The sequence below is a fragment of the Simochromis diagramma genome, unplaced genomic scaffold (assembly GCF_900408965.1).
Source record: "Simochromis diagramma unplaced genomic scaffold, fSimDia1.1 OVJJ01000333.1, whole genome shotgun sequence".
NCBI lineage: Eukaryota > Metazoa > Chordata > Actinopteri > Cichliformes > Cichlidae > Simochromis > Simochromis diagramma.
Genome location: NW_024386765.1, coordinates 1534607 through 1555337, shown reverse-complemented (window position 1 = coordinate 1555337; position 20731 = coordinate 1534607). Strand labels below are relative to the sequence as shown.

Genomic DNA, 20731 nt, shown 5'->3' with positions numbered 1-20731 from the left:
TAATCACAGATTGACTGGACTAATTCCACACCACTCATGGGTTTAGTATTGGTATTGGGCTGAATTCAGTGATGCAGGCTGATTTCATCAGAGGTGATGTATGCCGGTGTGCTGGGGGTTCTGAGCTTTGGCTCTTTATCCAAGCCTAATAGGCCAGATCAGCCTGTGAATCTGTCACCAGTCTTCTTGGATGATGGCTCCACTTAAGAACTAATCTCCCTCGGAACCTTGGGAAACTGGGAAATGACCCCGGAGCCAGCTTGCCGTGCTAACAAGATTTGGGAAAGCTGGTGGTGAGTGGAGGTCACATGCCCTTGTTTCCTCCAAGGTTCCCAGATGCCAGGACTTCCTGTTGGGTCAACCAGGTTGTAGGGTTATATTCTGAACGAGCAGTTGAAACATATACTGGGGTGGCTCTGAGCTGAATTCTCCAAATGATCCATTGGTTCTTCCCTTATCACATCCTACTAGCATCCAGCATGACACGCTGGCTGAAATCTAAACTCCTGCTCCTCCAGCTCTCCCAGCGTTTAAGCAGCCACTTTCTATATAAGCTTTCCTCCTGTGTGTTTAAGAAATATGCACCAAATCATCTGAATTACCCATCACATATACCTGGAAGCTATCAGAAAGCAGCCAGTGATGACGTCTAAAAATATGCTGCCAAACTTTGGTTAAAAATTTGAATCAGACAATTTCTGATACTTTTATGTGCCCACTAGGATCCGTTACTAATTAATTTCCCATGTGTGTAGCTGGTGAGTCAAATCAGGGCCATGATTCTTCCTCACATCTTATAGCTGCTTTGTAGCATTTTCCCTGTTTGTGCTGTGTCTTGCATCTGTAGCATTTCTCTGCTTGGAGCTTGTCCAGGCCTGTGATACCTAAGCTGTGAAAGGACCCCCATTAACACAGCTCCGCTCATTCATTATCTCCATGCCCAATCCTGGTGGCAGGCTCGTTAATTTTCAAAGGAATTTGTGAGATCAATTTCCTTTTCCTCAGTGTCTGAATCCCAAACACATGGGTTATGCATGCAAATCAACAAATTGCTTGTAGCTTCTGCCTCTCTCCTTTCTTCCCCCCCCCCCCGCAGAAAGCTGGCTTTAAACTCCGGGGTGCAATCTGTTACCCTGTGACTGCACCGCAGGAAATTGATTTGTGTTGCTTTTTCATTTTCATCCATGAAATTAAAAGTCAAGAAACTCAATTTCACAAGTGAAATAAAGTGACATATAAATTTTGGAAGGGATGAGTTCAAACAAAGTGGGTTTGGCTTTTGTACCCCTGAATCAATCCTGTGCATGGAATTTACAAGTTGATGCTCCCATGATATTTCTGCTGGACATATGTAGGCCATTCAGAACTGTCTTCATGTTTACTTCCCCTTCCAGACCAGACAACCTGCTAAATGAGGCACCGCAAACAAAAGCAGATAAAAGCATCAAAAAGAGGGAATGAGAGGGAAGACGGAAAAGGGGATACAATGGCGGCATGTTTAGAGAAAAGAACGTGCAAGAAAGCTTTCAAAGAAAGACTGGCATCTTCCATTGATCCTCTGCTCCAAGCAGAAAACACTAATGGAGAGGCCAGATCCATAGGCTACGTTCACACTGCAGGTCTTAGTCTTCCTCATCCACTCTGTTTCCAGACTTTCACTGTCTTTACCAGTCAAGGACATTTAGCCCTCACAAAGACCCCAACCTCCAGGATTCATTCTAAGATGTTCCCAAGCATAGATATTCCAACCTTTTCTTTAATTCTGTCCACGCACACATACTGGCTGTTTGTTGTTGTGTGTATATATTCAGGTTACTGAATTGAGAAGCTCAACTTGACTTTTTTTTCTACATAACCAGTTATGCAGACAGACTGGAACACCACATTTAGCCCTTATTACGAACATATTATTAAGGTTAGTTAGACATTTCACACTGTTGCTGTTCAGTTAGAGCATATTTCATAGCGTACTACATTTTCTACTTTACTGCCAGGACCTTTAGAATAAGATATAGACTGAGAAAATATGTCATTTTTATTACACAAGGTAAAAACAAATGTAAAAAACCCCCATTTGTTTTCAAATAATTTGCCACATTGAACGCTTTCAAAATAAGTCCTCTGGCAGATTAAATATTACTTCTTTTTATTTTGATTTTTTTTTCCCTTTTTTTTTTTTTTAACAAAATAAACCAAAACAAAGAGGAAAGTCTTGGGAAGATAACAACAACAACAATATGAAAGTGATCCATTGGATTAAGTTAAAAGACAGGTAAAAAGTTTCTGAGCAGCACCTGAAGGCAGCAGCAGCAGATCCACTCCTCCCTCCACCCGCTCTCCAGCCGGCCCACCTTGCTCAGTGGGCCCCTATGAGAGGCAAGCCCAGCATCCAAGTGACCTGCTCCTGTTTGCAGTCTACGTGCGAGCACCGCAGTATCGCACAGTGAGTCTCCTGGCGGTCGGAGCATGGAGGAATTGGCCAGAGAGAGCATCAGTCTTCTGGCTTCAGCCTCGGCCAAGCCACCTCTGGACGTTGGGCCCCGGCTGGGCTCTGTGGGGGCCATTTTCATCATGCTTAAATCCGCTCTGGGTGCTGGGCTCCTCAACTTCCCCTGGGCCTTCGAGAGAGCCGGAGGAATCCACAGCGCAGTCACCGTGGAGCTGGTGGGTATTTATTCATTTTAGAAAGACATATTATACAAAGATTCACACTTTGAATTTTTTCCCCCTGCATCACTGAGTCCTGTCTAATACACAAAATTACCTTTTTTAAAAAGATTATTTATCAGCAATAACAGTTTTATATTTATTGATTCTGGGAGGTTTTTGAGTGGAAGTGATACATCTTATCTCCTTTAAACTGGGGCTCTCTGAGATTAATTAAAAACACTGTGATCTTCTCCACATGGCAGGAGAGGCCATGTTAGACTTGACCTCAGGACTTTAAAATTCACTTTATTCTTATCTCAATAAAAATGTTCTCCTCACTTGGCCTCTATACTGATCCAAAAGTTTGTAAAGAAATCCCCACAAAGTCTTTTTCTTGTTAATGTGCAGATTCTAAAACTTGTTGTAATTTTGGCAAATTATTTAGCAAAGCAACTCCACAGAGCAAAGATTGTTCAAGACTTATATTTTTTTTCTTGTTTTACCCTCTCTGGATGCTCTCTGCACTCATAAAACTCAGTGAAGATTTTAAGCATATTTAAAGCTGCAGCCATTCATTCTTGGCCACTAGGGGGCAGAAAAAAGACAAATATACAGGTGCCACAATACTCACACTTAAAATTTAGCATGTGTTAGTATTCAGTGAACTTTTTGCATGTAATTATATGTGACTAATAAAATTCCAATATTTGCTCTACTTTTAGCTCTAGTTTGGTCTTTAACTAATGGTAGATGAATGAATCCGGCCCACTGGACAGCTTTAGAAAATATAAAGAAGTGCATAGATTTCAAACTTTCACCTGTATTTTAGTTTAACAGATTTTCCAATTGATAAAGACTATCAACACTCATTGCCATTCCTGCTGCACCAAAGTAATGAGCTAACAGATAAACAATTAAATAACAGGAAAGTTCCTGTTTTTCTGTTATTAGTCAGTCCATTGTAAATGAACAAAAACGTCATATTTTATAATTACAGGACAGTCTGAGCAATGAACTAACTTTTTCTGTAATTTTACACATTTATCATGTAGTCTCATTGGATCAAAGTGGGCTGCATATGGCCCATGATGTGTATAGAGTTTGACATCCCTGCTGTGGATCATTTTCCCTTCATACATGGTAATGATGGTTGAACTCAACTGTTAAAATCAAATCCCCCATTTGGATACTGTTGAGGCTTAAAGTTAGGAGTGTGCACAGGCACAGTCACCTGCAGCTGGTAGCACTGTTTATAGACTGACTGAAGACTTTATCAGATACACCGTGTTAGGACGGAGCTGGAGTCATTTTTGCTTTGCGAAGTGTCTAAATTCTTTGTGGCATAAATTCAACAAGGTGCTGGAAACATACCTCACAGGTTTTGGTCCACATTTACATGATCGATCATGCAGTTGTTGTACACTTGTCATTTGCATCGGGATCGGGTGACTATGGAAGTCGTTAGATTACAGTGAATATTCTGTCATGTTCAAGAAACCAGTTTGGGTTCATCTGAGTTTTGTGATATTGCGCGCTGTCCTGCTAGAAGCAGCCATCACAAGATGGGTACACAGCAGTTATAAAGGGATGGACATCAGGCAACAGTACTCAGGTAGGCTGTGGCATTTAAATTGATGGTCATCTGGTACTAAGAGGCCAAAAGTGTGTCAAGACAATATCCCTCACACCATTACAGCACCACCACCAGCCTGAACAGCGCATGATGGAGCCATGCTTTGATGTTGTTTATGCCAAATTCTGACTCTACCTTTCAAATGTTGCAGCAGAAATCAAGACTCATCAGACCAAGCAATATTTTCTGAGTCCGCTGATGCCCAGTTTTGGTGAGCCCAGAACAGGAAAACTGTAGCCTCAGTTTCCTGTTGTCAAAGGAGCTTGCAAAGAAAAGCATCTGGACTTCTTTAAGTTACTTGAAGACGTTTCACCTCTCATCCAAGAAGCTTCTTCAGTTCTAAGGTCAAATGGTGGAGAGTCCCAGATATCATATATCAGTTTCCTGTTCTTACCTGACAAGAATGAGACCTGGTCTGGTCTTCTGCTTCCAGGTTTAACATTTTATGAATTCAAAGACGCTCTCCTGCATAGAAGACAAGTGGTCATTTGAATTACTGTTTCCATCCTATCTACTTGAAACAGTCTGGTCATTCTGTTCTGACTTCTCATATCAAGACTTGGTGCTTACTGGATAGTTTTTCTTTTTCAGACTGTTCTCTATAAACTCTGGAGATGGTTGAGTGGAAAAATCCCAGTAGATCAGCATAATCCAGTATCCAAATACTAATCCAGCCTCTCTGGCACTAACAACCATGTATTTACAGCCACTTAAATCACCTTTCTTCCATATTCTGATTTCTCAGTTTGACCATGGACAGGTCATCTTGACAATGTCACCATTACATGTCTAAGTGCACTATTGAGTTGCTGTGACACCCAGTACATTTATTAGTTTTCCATGGGGTCATTCATTAAATACATTTGTCACACTGCCAATAAATTACATGCATCCACGCAGGCATTTAGTAATTGTATTAGTTTCACTTATGTTATCCATCAGCAGAGTATGCAATACATTTAAAATAGACACGAGGACCTGATCAGAAGTTAGTGAAACACTGATGCTTCCCAAACGTGCACGGGCAAAAAGAAAACTTTAATGTTTCGTGATGATCTTTTATTTACCAAGCACTTTTGGACTCAGGACCTAGAGCTGCATGTGGACAAAGGGTATTCAGTTTGACTGAATTTAGGCTTTTGTCATTTAAATGTATTGAGCAGAACACAGTCAAAATAAGACTTGGACGTTGATTTAACATTGTCTTATTGTCTTGGTTTTCTTCACCTGCTCAGGTTTCCCTCGTGTTCCTGATTAGTGGCCTGATTATCCTGGGCTATTCCTCATCCATTAGTGGCCAATGCACCTACCAGGCGGTGGTGAAGAAGATATGTGGGCATGTCATTGGCCAGCTGTGTGAGATCTGTTTTGTCTTCAACCTCTTCATGATCTCTGTGGCCTTTCTGGTCATAGTGGATGACCAGCTGGAAAAGTGTGAGTTAATGTTCACTTTTATTTTTCAATCTTTCATCATTTCCTAAATTTACTTTTTTTTTTTAAAAATCATTTTCCTGTTATCCAACATTGTTTGCCAGCAGGAGCTATTCAGAGTGTGTTGAATACTGTATTTAGTTTGAACTCTCAGTGTTGTGTTGTGTTTGAATGGATAAATGCAGACACAGTGGTACAGAAATGCATCTGTTGGCTCTGTGTTGCAGCAACATGAAACCACTGCAGCTCGTTGCAGGTTTGATTCGACACATTTCTGGTGGATTTTAATGTCAGTTGTTCAGCAAATGTCAAATGTCACAGTTGGGAACTAGAGATTTATAAATACGATTGAACTGTGTTGAGTGGCAGATTCGTTTAATGTTGCTAATAAAAATGAAAAATGGGGGATCAATTTGCTTTTGGAGGCAGCCTCAAGTGGCTGGAAGAGGAAGTGCAGACTTTTGTACTACATTGTTACTTTAATTTTACAGCCCTGATATTGCCTCTTGCATACAGTTCAGTTTGATACTTCAAAGAAGTGAGCATGCACTAAACGTCAGTTAGAAGAGTGAAAACAATTCAGAGAGTGATGCAAATAGACAGTACATGCATAAATGTTCAACAGTGTATTTCAAAACCACAGAGCAACTGCAGTTTTGGCAGCCTTGCTCAGCTCGTGTCATCTCTAAGATGAAATGCAGATTTAAAGTGATTAAATGATAGGATCCTATTGTATATAATCTTTCTGTCCAGATTACAGGCACTGAAATAGATTCATAATTCATATCCTCTAAAATACAGCTTTCTTGAAGGGCCAGTGGGAAAAAATATATAAATCTGTACACTTGGTTTATAAAATCCATCCATCTGTTGTTTATGGAGCCACAGATTCATAGTTTGTAAATGGATTTCTAGACATATTTTACTTTTTTAGAAAAAAGGAAAGCGATTGAAGCACAAGAATGTGTTTTTGATTTAGGTTTTTGGGCATATTTACCATTGTGATCTGTTTTGAATTGGACTTTTCAGCACTTTCATTGTGCAACATCTTTTTTCAAGTTTATTTTTTTAAAACCAAACATTCAGACTGAGATAAGCAAGCAGGGAAATTGGTAGAAGCAGATTGCTGTTCATGAATTAGACAGCACAGTTTTATTTGCATTTTCTCTGTTTTTAAAAAAATGCATTTAACTTTCACATCTGTGATATATATGTGTGTGTTGTTACATCGCTGTTTTGTGTCTGTCAGTGGGCGACTCCCTGCATGAGCTGGTAACTAATCTTCCGGAGTCAGAGATGCCAGAACACTTCTACATGGACCGGCGCTTCGCTTTGGTGCTGCTCTGTTTCTTCCTCATCCTGCCATTATCCATCTCCAAAGAGATCAGCATTCAGAAATACATCAGGTCAGGTGTTACATGTGGTGGCACTTATAGTAGTTATTATTATTTTTTAAATTAGGTGATAATGACAGCTAATGGACGGTTCAAATTTATCATTCATATTTCCTGCTGCACCCAGCTGTATCCAAAAGATTTTAGTCACAATGCCTGAACTACCCACTGAAAAATACTTGATTTCTTTATGATTATTTGTGTGAGACTTTTCATTCACAGTTTCTTTTTTGATTATTTCAAAAACTTCACTGTGCTGCCACCCAAAGGCCAAACTGTCAAATTAGGAAAAATGATCACGATATAGGAAACCAATAAGTAATGAGGAGATTAATGTTATCAAGATCGATGACCTTTTACCTGCTGGCAGCCTTCATGACAACTGCTTGGCTCATTACTGCTTGGCTCAGCATACAGTTTCATATTTACTGTTATATTAATACAAAATCCTATTACAAGCTCCCTTCTAATATCACCATTCACAGCCCATAAGCTGTTGTGTAAGTTATAGTCAGTTGCAGACCTAATTTTGAGGTTTCTGTGTGGTGGGTGAAGTATAAAGGTTGTTTCTCAGGAGTAGCATAGCCTGCAGATTTGTTAAAGTGTTTTGGAGGTGTGCTTACTCAGCTTTACGGTGCCACAGTGTTTCTTTTCTTAAAGAAGAGGATTATGATCCTCATTTAATCAGAGCATACAGGTCAAGCATGTCTCTATATGGATAAATGAGTAGAGGACATGATCCTGGTCAGCCTAAAGTAAGCCTCTCATTCATTTTATGTTGGGCTGAATGTTCCAGTCTGATTTCTGTCTGAAGCAGGCGTTTTGTCTCCATCCTCTCACAGTGTTCTGGGTACTTTGGCTGCAACCTACCTGACCACAGCCATCATCATCAAATACCATACCATGCCTTCTGTTCTGGTTCACAACAGCCCTCTCCACACCAATGGGTACGTACGTTTGTGTGTGAGGGCTACAAATAATGGGTTCCAGGGCTCCAAACAATCTGCTTGCTTCACTGGTCACAACAGTAAGTGAAGTGAGGTTCAGACTGGTCTTCAGACAGACTGGCAGCATCGAGAGTGCAGTGAATTATCAATACTGTGGTTGATTCACTTGTTTTCAGTTCTCCAGCTCAATGCTTGGTTTTTTTTTAGTTTTTTTTTTTTAAGAACTGTGCTGATTCACTCTTAGATAATATTTCGTGTAAACTATTTTAAACCCTTCACATATAATGCAAATGCATTATTCACTACACCATGGAACCACTTTTGTTTTAAAAAAAAAAAAAAAAAGAGGAAAAAAAAGTGAATACAAGAGAGCAATTTTTCATTTTTAATTATGTGGTTTTTTTGTTCCCCCCCCATTGTCAGACTGGCTGTTTCCCCTCCTTTACTTGTTTTATATCTTGCTCAGCTAAACGAATTGTGAACTGTGTGTAAATTTTGGATACAAGTGTAACTAATGTCAGAGTGAGGCTTTGATATAGACATGGTTATAATAAAAGGAGAATGTTGGTTACAACAGCCTCAAAGTTTTATAAGGTGACATTTTTAATTGATCTGGTGGAAGGGAGCGACACAGTAGTGTTACGCCCCGCTTAAAAACCAAGTGTTGTCTGTGGCGGTGGTGGGGGGGGTAACATAAAGTGAAAAAGAAAAACTATTGAAAAATAGGTGTCATTAAATATGATTTATTACACAAAACTACTGAAGTAAAGATGAACACAGGGAAGCTCTTTTCTTCACGGTCTCCAAGGCCAAAACAACAAACAAAACACCCCCTTTAAATAAGAAAACACACCAAGAACTCTCGAGCCAAAAACAAAATACAATGGCTGAGCTCCCTGTCTAGCTAAAAACAGGAGAAAACAATTGAAACAAAAATGGCAGAGAACCCCTACCTGCTTCCACTGTGATTGACAATTAACTCTGTAAAGGCACACCTTTACTCACAACAAAGAAAGAAAAACAAAGTTACACAGAGTTTAAATTCACACACAGCTACAGCCTGCTGCCCAAACCACTGTAGCTCACAGTTCTGGCAAATGGGGGAAGTGGAAGGGGCGTGGCGGTTTGAGATGGCAGTCTTGGCTGACGAGCTGCAACACACCTCAGCTGCGGCTCATGAGGCAGACCTGGAACACAGGAAAGGGAGAAAAAATACTCTCTCATAGAGGGAGAGCCACTAGAGGTGAGCAACCGTAACAGGTAGCATGCTGGTTAACACTGCTGCCTCACAGCAAAAGGGTCCTGGGTTTTTCTGTGTGGAGTTTGCATGTTCTCTTTGGGTACTCTGGCCAAAGACATGCATTTAGTGAGGTTAGGGTTAATTAAGTTGATCCTAAATTGGGCATAGGTGTGAATGGTGCAAATGACCTGTCCAGAGTGTAACCTACCGGCTCCACCGGTAACCTTGTTAAGGATAGATGGATGAAGATATATATATATATATATATATATATATATATATAACAATGCCTCAATGAACTGAAACGTTGTTTTAAAGAAGAGTGGGATAGAAATCCTCCACAACGATGTGAGACACTGATTAAGTCATATGGAAAACAATCACTTCAAATTATTGCTGCCAATGGAGGTTCTTTTGAAAACGTTCCTCTTCACAGAACTCTATGCAGACACATTTTTGACACTGGCACCCAACACCAGGGGGTGCTGCAGAAAGGGGTTTCTTGACTGTTAGGTAGGCATCAGCAGTCCTGTCTAGTTCTAATAAACATATTCTAACTCTTCTCTTAAATGCTCTTTTCAGTCTTGATGATGAAGTTTTCATCTTTTAGTTATCATCTATGTGTCGTCAATATACTTCATCACCAGAGCTAGTCCACATATTGAGGTTGCATCCAGGAAATATGGCTTTTGTGAAGCTTCCTCATAAATCTGTTATGAATTGAGGCCACTAGGACAGACGCAGTTGTCCACTTGAAGCCCTGTGTTGCTCTGTCTGGATCACTGACTTAACTCGGCAGCTCTTATCACCCATTTGCCTGTGATTGACAGAGTAACTGTAGAGTGAAGAGTCTCTAAATGCCATGGCATTATCAGCGGTGCCTCAATAATAGACTACGGTAATTCTTCTTCCGGTGGCATTTGTGAATCCATGAAAATGACTCTTGTGTTTCCTCCTTAAGGATGAACTCCTGGGCCGCCATGTTCAGTGTCATCCCGACCATCTGCTTTGGTTTCCAAGTGAGTGCACAGCAGTTTAAAATATGTTGATGTTTATGTTCATCTAAAACTTGGATAACATGTGTTTGCATCGTCATGCTGCGTTAAGGCTGGAGGCCAGTGCAAGCACAGCTGTCTGTGGAGGAGTATGTAACGTATCAGCAGGAAAAACTGCTTGGAAGTGTATATATGTGGCTAAATATGCAAGTAATTTCTAAGTAGGTAATGAGGCACGTCTTCATAATGTTTCACCTGAACGTCTTTTAGTCATACTGCAGATATTTTGGACTTCAGTATTTATAAAGGCTTTAGATATGTGGCTCTGATGTTTCTGCCTCCAAAACCATTGAGATAAATGGTAAAAAGCACGACTCATTTGCCTCTGCAAAACGATTAGGACATTTAGAAAAATAATAAATAATAAGACAGGAAATTAAAAACAAAAGGTATAAAGGTAACAAAGTAAAGTGGAAATACATTGGCAAATAAATGATCTCGCTGTACTGGAAAGATGGCAAACAAACACCAGGTCATGTGTTCTGTGTTAGTTTCTGTTTCAGCTTTTTTTTTGGGGGGGGGGGTTAAGTACAGCGTTTTGTTGCTTTGCAGGACAATTTGAATTGTTTGCCTGAGATAATAACAGCGGAGGAATTAATTTAATTTTTTAGTCAAATTTCTTGAGATAAGGTTAAAGTTTGCTCTTAATTTGAGTGGGAAAAAAAAATCTGAAGTACTGCTCTTACAGTCAAAAAGCTTGATAAATGGCTCAGTGGTTTTAATTTAGCTGACATTTGTAGATGTATACAAACCAACGTAATGGGAGAGAATGCGTTTAGATGACATGTGATAATTTGCTGTAATTTAAAATATGGGTCTTATGTTTGTAAATGATACAGAAACAGCTGTCATGTCACTTTCAGAAAATAACAAGAAAAGTGTTGTTTTGTTCTTGTGCTTTTAAGGCTGAGGACACTGAGACTGAGGCAGCCGGGGCTATTAAAGGCATTAGGTCCATACGTTTTGGAGCAATAACAATTTTTGTAATTTTGACTCTTTATACCAACATAGTGGATCATAGTCTCCAATCAAGAAACATCAATGTAAATACAGAGGGTTTACAGCAAGATGCAAAGCAATTGTTTGGGTCTTGCTGTAGAACATGAAGGGCAGATTAGATTTTGCCAGAAAACATCTGAAACAGGTGGCACAGCTAAAAAAAAATAGACTTTTAAAACCCAGTTTGCCTTCTATTGGAACAATGGAAAGAGAAAAGTATTAAGAAGGAAAGAAACAGCTCATGATCTGAACAATATAAGATTATCTATCAAACATGGTGGAAGGAAGGTTATGGCATGGGTATGGATGGCTGCCAGTGGAACCAGGCCACTAGTGTTTTTAGAAGTTAGATGAAGTGTGAAGTGGAAAAAGACTATACTGATTGCTCAGATCAGCCAAATGCTGTAACACAGATTAGATGGCTTTTCACAGAGCAAATGATTCAAAGCATATCTTAAGACTTTGATGACTTGGGTGGCAGATTTAAAGGGTAGTGCAAAATCAACCCAAGTTTCTCAGGACAAAGAATTTAGACCAGAACATTTTGTTCAATTATTGAACAGAAAACTGAAGGCAGAGAGACACAAAACGAGCAGCAACTAAGGGCAGCTGCATTAGAGGCCACCGAGAGTATCTCAAGAGAGGAAATACAGCATTTAATGATGTCCATAGGTTCTCGACTTCAGGCACACATTGACTGCAAAGGACTTTCAAGCATTAAAAACAATCCCTATTTGAAATTATGTGTCCAGTTACTTTTGTGCCTCTGAAGATGGGAGACTGTGTATAAAAATGACTGCAATTCCTAAATAGTTGAAAATTTTTGTTAAACCCCTTGAATTAAAGTGGAAAGTTTGCAGCTCAATTACACAGATTGTTTCATTTAAAATCAACTGTTTTGGTGAATGTAGGCAAAAAATGTGCCATTGTCCAAAAACAGATGTGACTGTGTAAATGTTGAAGCAGTCATCCTGTAATTTTATCTTGTATGAAGCACCGTAGTTGCAGTTGGATAAGAATAGAAATCTTCCATGTCTTGATTCTTTCTTCCATAAAGTCTCAGGAATCAAAATAGAGCTTTATCGTTAAAAAATAATGCTAAACTATAGTTTGCATGGCTCTCACTCTTCCTGGACAGCCTCTCTGCATCACTGCTGTGGCCATCAGATAAAATGAAAATGCCAAAACAAGTCACATACTTTTACGTTCACACAGAAGCTGGCAAATCGGTTTATGACAGAGATTTGGGGAATCACAATGTTACAGAAATAAACCAAAGCAAATCCATCTATATTTACACCAAAGGTGCTTGGAAACTATAGGCGCCAAGGTCACGAGGTATGCAGCCTAACCGTTTAGCCACTGGGGCGTACTACAAGCGAGAGGGCCAAGCTATGACAAAGTCTGAGATGCACGATGTTTGCTCAACACGTACCAAAAAGAAGCTTTAAAACTGCTGTCAGTGCTTTGTCAGGGCTCTTAGTACATCAGGCGGACGGGCAGGTGGAGAGTGTTAAATATCTCGACGCAAGCAGAAGTGAGGATGTGAGGATGCACATCTCAGCGTTATTGACTCAGTGCGTGCCAGATGTTTAGATTTTGGAATATAAAATGAAGCTACTGCGAGGGCTCCATTAGGTGGATCAGCTGTGTATAAAGCTGATATTTCCCTCAGGAAATGTTTATGACTGATAATGTTTACCTAAATTTAACATCAGCAAAACGTATAGATTATTTAGCTATATACACTCTCACATCGTATCATTCACGTCCATTGTATTGGGCTGGAAACACAGAAGTCGTTTTGTGTGTTTTTTTGCTCTTTGATGTAATATAGAACTTTCTATGTAGCATATAATGGCTCATATTGGAGAGTGGGTGCTCTCACTTAATCTTTAAGGCTTCTCAGGAGAGTGTGTTTAACTTCAGTGTAAAGGTCAGCAAGCTGCCGCTCACTGTGCTCCGTGGGAGCGCCGCAGAGTGAGCTTTTCATATTTAATAGCAGGGCAGAGTGCATGGAAAAAAGATCATTCTGTCAGTCTCAAGCAGGACAGACTGATGTGTAACTTCCCAAGTTGCCAAGGTAACCCCTGAAGGCTGGTGGCGGGATCTAATAAAAGGAGGCGAAAGTGTGAGAGGATTGATGCATGTCCTCTCAAACAAACACATAGACACGCTCCCTCAGGGTGAGTGATTGCAGGGCAAAGGGTTGAATAGAGGGCTGATGAGATCCTGAGAGGGAAGGGAGGGCAAGGAAAAAGGAAGCGAGATTTAACACTGCCCGGTGGCAGCTGGGATCAAGTAGGGACAAGAGTCTTTATCCTGAAATCTATGAAGGATTAATTCAGCCCTATTGTGCCACTGACACAGCCCGTGCACCTTCTTTTATTTCCTACCTCAGTTCATCACACTGGCAGTAACATCAGACATAATAAGACCAGCCTGAACTATGAGATCCAAAGAGAGGAGAATAATCCGACGCAGACTGTTACAGAGACATGCAGTCTGACCAGCGACTATTCCCTGGTTGAAGCGTTTGGCTCAATGTGTCAGGGGATTGTCTAAATGTGGGCACTGTTACTGTTTCCTTCAACTGCAAAGAAGGAACTATACTTAAAGTGTGATTGAATTTCACATCTTTGTGCTGGTTTCAGTGTCACGAGGCGTCCATCGCCATCTACAGCAGCCTGGAGAACCAGCGGCTCTCTCACTGGGTCTTCATCTCTGTGGTCTCCATGATCTTCTGCTTTGTCATTTACTCCCTCACAGGTCAGATGACTTCCTCTGCTTCCTCTCTCCACAACCCACCCAAGTCATATTTCATATCTTATGTGTTATATACTCTTATACACGTTTTTTATTACTTGAATACTGATTTTATCTCACTAATGATGGACTTTATTTTAGTTTTGCAGTTACATACTATACAGCTATGCAGTTAATATACATTACATCCGATGAAATATGTAACTACTCATCAAATACTCCATTTTTGGTTCCTACAGAGAAAAACTCAACAATCATATTTCCCCCTATTAGCAAGCACTTTGGCAACAGGGGGAAGGAAAAACTCCCTTTTAACAGGAAGAAACCTCCGGCAGAACCAGGCTCAGGGAGTTGCAGCCATCTGAGGTGCTTTGAATGTGGCTCAGCTTGGCTGTAATTCTGGAAAGAAATTGTGATCACGTACACGTTTTAACCTCATACGCATACACGAAAAATATAAACTGGCAGCAATCCTCACTGTGCTCACAGAGGCCAACAGAGGGCAACTCTTTCGGTTGCAAAAAAGAAGTTGAGTTCTTTAGAAGGCGATGGGAAAATGACCAGAGTTGATGGCCTTTGTAAACACTTTTTTTAAAGGTTGATTATCTTATCTGCTAGTTGGAAGCTCTTTTGAACATTCAATTAATTTTGTAATTTGTAGTTCTATGTATAATAAGAAAGACGATAGAGTAAGGGTAGGCCATAGGTTTTGACTACCTTTGTGACTGAATGGGGGGAGAATTTTCAGTTTATTTTGGGACAAAGTCAGCCTGCTTTTTAAGCCTTTTTTACCTGTGACTCTGCAAAATCAACAGAATTTCAGTGACCACGAAGTTAATTTCAAAATAATCTTCAAAATAACTCCACAAATAGGCCTGTTTAGGCATTTTAAGGTGACTTCAGAGTTGCTTCTACAGGACAACCTTCATATTTCATTCAGGTTCACTCATTGTGACGCTGGGTTTCATAAAAAAAAAGCTGGTTATGCCCCAAAACACTCAAGTCAAGGATTAAAACCATTACCTCATAAAGCAATGAGTTACATCAAGGTGGCTTTACCCAAGTTTTATATCTATTTTTTTTAAATAACTCATGAAATGATTATAAATCATTGTTTGTGTGGCTGCAGATAAGCTGCAGTTGTTGGTAACTGTAAACCTTCACACTTCTCCCTCTGTTGCAGGAGTTTATGGGTTCCTGACATTTGGAAAGGACGCGAGGCCTGACATTTTAATGTCGTACACTAGCAGCGATGTCCTGATGCTGATCGCGAGGCTGCTGTTTGGCATCTCTATCATCACCATCTATCCCATCACCCTGCTGCTCGGCAGGTCAGCAACTCTTCAGTTGAATCTTGTTAACTTGGCTCACTTTTCCATTTAAATGAAACGATTCTCAGTTAAAGCAAAGTTTCACATTTTAAAAACTCTTACCTGAAGTGAGGGCAAAGACACAAACTGTGAGCACCTAAATCGTCTTCACAGGGTGCAATGCTTCGATTACAAAAGACAGTATGTGACTACGTGAAGATTGTTTAAGCACATCTGTTTCTGCTCCTCAGATCAGTGATCCAGGACCTGCTGCTGAGCTGGCGACAGAGACGCAGCGGCGTGGTGACGGTAGACTTTGAAAGCCGCAGCCGCTACATGCTAACGGTCCTGTGGATAACCGCGACGCTGCTCATCGCTGTGTTTGTACCAGACATCAGCAAGGTCATCAGTGTGATCGGAGGGATCAGCGCATTTTTCATCTTTATCTTCCCAGGTAGCGCTCTTGGTTATTGATGCGTGTTATGACCAATGTTTCACGTGTCCTGTTGAAACTTTGTGTTTGTGTTTGTGTTTGAACAGGGCTCTGTTTGATGTTTGCCATGCAGTCAGAGCCGGTGTCCTGTAAGACCAGGTGAGGGAAAAACTTCATTTAAATGTTAATGTAATGCAAATATACAGATGGAAGGTAATCCAAAGAAGAGACAAAGAATGAAGGAAGTTTGCATAATAAGCTAAAATGCCTGCGTGGATGTTTGACTGGATCTTCACGCTTGCACTATATCTCAAGTTGTTTTCGTGTGACAACCATATCATTATTATCATTATTGTTCTTTTTCCTGCATTTATTCTATTTCACTGTATGTGCCGCTCTCTGTACTCTCAACTGCCTCATGGGGATAAATAAAGTTATCTGAATCTGAAGCTAAAGTGATTAATTTAGCAAACATCTAGTCAGAAGCGATATAGACAACTCAGCTGACTAATTCATAAATCCATAATAATTTGGGATGACATCTGGTAAAATCAAGATGCAAATCAAGAGTTCTAACACAGGACTGTCACAGTAGATTTTTATCATACATAAAATGATAATATTGCTATATCCACTGAGAATTTGATGTAAAAAGTACAAATCACACTTAACTTTTTATAATTTATTAACTCCCTGTTGCCTTTTGTAAGGCAAATAGTTGCTAAATTGATGATAACATAGAGAAACTAAACTGCAGTGACTCAGTTGGGGCAACTATAGACACACTTGAGAGTCAAGCTGCAGGGCAAACAGAACCTGTGTATTCAACGAAGTCCTTTCATTAGTGGGATTGTTAGAAATCAGTCTTTATTAAGTATTATCACAGCACTGCTCTCATAGGTTACATCATTATGCATCAGAAATTTGTCTAAGGAAGGCCAAAACTAGGCGTTTTTCTTCGTGCTCTCTGTGTCCCCTCATACTGTGTTTTAACACAGCTACAGTGTTTGCTACATTTATGGTGGGATTGATGCTCTCCATATTTCTTGTTGTTTTCTGTTGTCAGACAACTTATGAAATAGTGACTTAATAGGAGCAACTAAACTTAACTTGATGACCTGGAGACATTGAAGCTGCTGTTTTGATAAAATATTCATAGTATGATTAACATCCTCTGACACAGTTGCTGTAGATGATGATAATCGTGTTTCCAATTTTTTACACAAAATGTGTTTTTCTTTTTTTTTCGTGCAGAAAGCTGAAAGTAAGAGAGATAAATGCATGAATATAATCCTCTAAGTGTGTATGGCTGGAATGTAAAGTTTCAGTTAAACTTTTAATCTTGTGGTTCTAACCTTTTAAGGAATTCTTTGATAGTAGTTGCAGGTCTCAGGATGTGAACCTGTCTGTCAGCTGGTTTGCTCATTCAGAGATTCCTCCTCAGAATAAATCAAATCCACAAGCTGTGTCTGTGTCTAACTCAATTATGAACCCACCTATGCGTGGCTGGCACATGCATATTAAAAGGATGAAACTTTTAGAGAAACATTTTCAGATTTTTTGTTAATTTTAATGACCTCGCTCTGTTAATAATGGTGCGATAAGTTGGCAAAACTCTAAGGGCTACAGAACCATTAGTTGACTCCTAATTTTTCTCTCACTTGCACTGTAGCAACATAAGAAACAGTACAACCTACGGCACAGTCTGCAAGTAAAGCAAGACAAAAAGGGTAAAATGAAACGCGATGATTGGTTTATTTAGTGCCGCGAGTAAAGGTCAGACTAAATTCAGTGCTGCTGCACCATCTGTTTCATTGAGTGAGTTAAGATTGGGTTGAAGGATGTTACTGAAAGTAAGTCCCATCATTTGTTGACCACTTGGTACCACTTGTTGTCCTCCAGAGTCATCTTCACGATTTGGGGGGTGGTGACGCTCATCTGTGGAGCCTTCATATTTGGCCAGAGCACCACCATCGCTGTTATGCAGCTCCTCGGAAAGATCTGACTTTTCCACGTCCCTTGATGGTCCGAGTGTTTTTAGAAACAGAGAGTGGGGAATAAACCTGAAATAACCGATGGTGAGTTATGGCTCTTTAACAACACATGGAGATGACCCTGGATCAGTGAAGCAGCCTTTCAAAACTTACAGCTTATGGTTTTTAAAGGACTAAAGCCAGCAATCATGCCCCCCTCCTCAAGTACAGGATGTTACTTTCACTTGGGATAATTATTCCTACTTGCTATATGATTATCTATGTCCGTACCTCTTGCCTTGCTGACATGAAATCCTCAGGTATTTTCTATAGTTTGTGCTTACAGTCTTATAACACACTGCCACAATCAGTTTAACGCCCTAAATAAAACTCTACACTTAGTTTTATCTGTACAAAGCTTAGTATAGAGCTTTATCTTAATATTGTAGAGTGTTATAAAATGACACACAGCACCTTTTTCACATTTTCTTGAATAGATTCTACTTTAATTAAATATTCTCAATAGTACAACATAAATAATCAAGAGCCATTAAAACTTAAAAAATATTACCATGCAGGCCAAATGGGATGTGTTAATGAGACATGACCTTTTTAAAAAAAATCTTTTTCATCATTTCCTGCTTGCCTGTTACTGCTGATATGTGGGTAGGCCTTTGGTGGAGCCATAAAAGACTGCCACAACAGTAGCTTGAGGTTGCAACATGAATTCAGGAGAGAGGATAATTTTATGTTTCTGTACGTGAATATTTGGTTTTTGTGTGTAAATAGGTCATTTTTTTAAATGTCTTACAGAAAAAGTAACATTTTGACATTTGTATTAATTGTCATGGTCCTGGGCTATTTTGACCAGTGTTTTGAATTTTCATGCATTTTTGATCAGTCTGTTATTTCCCCTCGTGTCTTTACCCCCTGCGTCTCCCTCTGTGTATCTGAGTTCTTGTGCCTTGTTTCCCCTCGTGTTTTATTCCACGCTTCCCCAGCCCGACACGTCTGTGCTCTCCCTCGTGCTCCCTCTGTCTCTCTCCCTCTCCAGTCTGCGTCTCTGTGCACTTCCTGTTTTACTTTGATAGTCTCCCGTCAGTGTAAGTAGGGTCAGTGGTTCCCAAACGTTTTTTGCTAGGCCCCCCTTTGTTTTACAAGAAAAATATTTTGTTTTCAAACTCCATTGCATTTTATTTCACACCTCAAACATTTAGTAAACAATTAAGCAAATACAAGTAAACTGCAATAAATTACAAGTAATATTACAAGTAACTATTAACTCTGTTATACTATGTCCACACCTACACGGGTAATTTTTGAAAACGCAGCTGTTTCTATGCGTTTGGACCTTTCGTCCACATGTAAACGATGTTTCGAATCACCAAAAACTGAGACTTTTTAAAACTCTTTTTGCGTTTACGTGCGGACGAGGAATACAGAGTTCGTCATGCAACGTCAAAGGCATGTGCCTTTTTTCACGTCACGCTGTGCGCCACGTTATTGTTTATATGAGATTGCAGAATGGAAGATGGTAAGATTAACAGTATTTTGTCTCTATCTGCAGTTTTTACACGCTTACATATAAACACGCAGTTACTGTCCCTACATTTAGAAAGGCAGAGGCGTCACGGTGTGATTATTTTATGTTTAGTTGCTTTTTTTCCTGTGTAATAATATTGAACATTGCTATCAATACATTTTTCAAAATGGGTTCAAAAACAAACAACTGTGGGATACCGTTTGTCCGCGATTTGAACCAAGGGAACAAATCGTGGCAGGATCAGCCTGATATTATTTGTATCCCGCTGTAACTTTACTGTATAAAGAGCTAACATCTCCAAAATGTCAGGAGTAGTTAGTCATTACAAGAAGTGTTTGTGAACTAAAAATCAAGAATGTCGGATACTGTTTGTCCGTGATTTGAAGAGCCCAGCGCTGCTCCCGACACAGGGAAAACCAATTCTGCAGGGGAGACCTACCTTTGCACTTGTGCAGGTGAAGCCAAAGGGAAGATATGCTTCACCATATTTTCTAGTCTTTGGAAGGAAGTTGGTTTGGAAACATATTCAGCGATGCTTCATCTCCTGCTTTGCGTTTGCGTGGGCGCTCCATCAGAAACCTGTCCATTATGCTAGCAGTGGCCAAGAGTTCTTCTTCTTCTTTTTTATTTTCATACCGCCCCCCCCCCAGGGGGTGGGCCCCACACTTTGGGAACCTCTGGTGTAGGTCATGTTGTGTTTGGTCCTGGCCTTTCTAGTTGTGATTATTCGTGCTAGCTGTGTTCTTTGTGTGCTCTCACGTCCCTCGTTATCTTTCTGTGTGTTTATGCGTCTCCCTCAGTCCTTTGTTGCATCCTCCCTCTTGGCTGTGTTTCCTTGTGTGCCTCTCCGTATGATTAGTTATGAATTTCCCAGTTTAGTTTTGTATCGCCTTTTTCCCCATTCAGCAAATAAAGCTTTTGAGTTAAAGTCCTGTTTGCGTCTGGGTCCTATTCCTGCCTGCACACAGCCAGTTCATGACATTAATTTTACTAGACAAAAGAAAAAGACAACTGAATAAAGCAAATTGTAAACTTATTTATTTTCTGTTTGAATAGCAGCCTGCACTTTGAATCATTGGGGGTTACGCACAATATAAAAGCAATAACCTATCTACCAAAGCAATCACAAGGATGTTATGGGTTCAGCATCCAAAACTGTGAGCAAGGAAGAGTAAACCATCTCCTGCAGCCACTCACCAACTGGTAGAAGAATGCTCAGTTTCCCCCCCAGTGATCTACTGGTCTGCAGTTTTATTTTACTAATTTAATGGCTTACCTCGTGAATATTTAACTTTATAATTAACTTGCTCAACAGCACTGCTGAATAGCTCTACAAGGTTTTGCGTCTGGTGTCCTGT

General features: G+C 40.0%; 1 protein-coding gene across 1 annotated transcript; it reads left to right on the top strand.

The window, feature by feature from the left end:
• The first annotated feature begins 2466 nt into the window (after positions 1-2466).
• On the top strand, positions 2467-18920 carry slc38a8a (solute carrier family 38 member 8a). The gene is made up of 10 exons (XM_040035177.1): positions 2467-2664; positions 5518-5716; positions 6963-7119; positions 7950-8054; positions 10256-10313; positions 14003-14117; positions 15298-15445; positions 15676-15878; positions 15965-16016; positions 17760-18920. The coding sequence occupies exons 1-10, from the start codon at positions 2467-2469 to the stop codon at positions 17860-17862; spliced, it is 1338 nt and encodes a 445-aa protein (XP_039891111.1). The 3' UTR covers positions 17863-18920.
• Positions 18921-20731: the final 1811 nt, after the last annotated feature.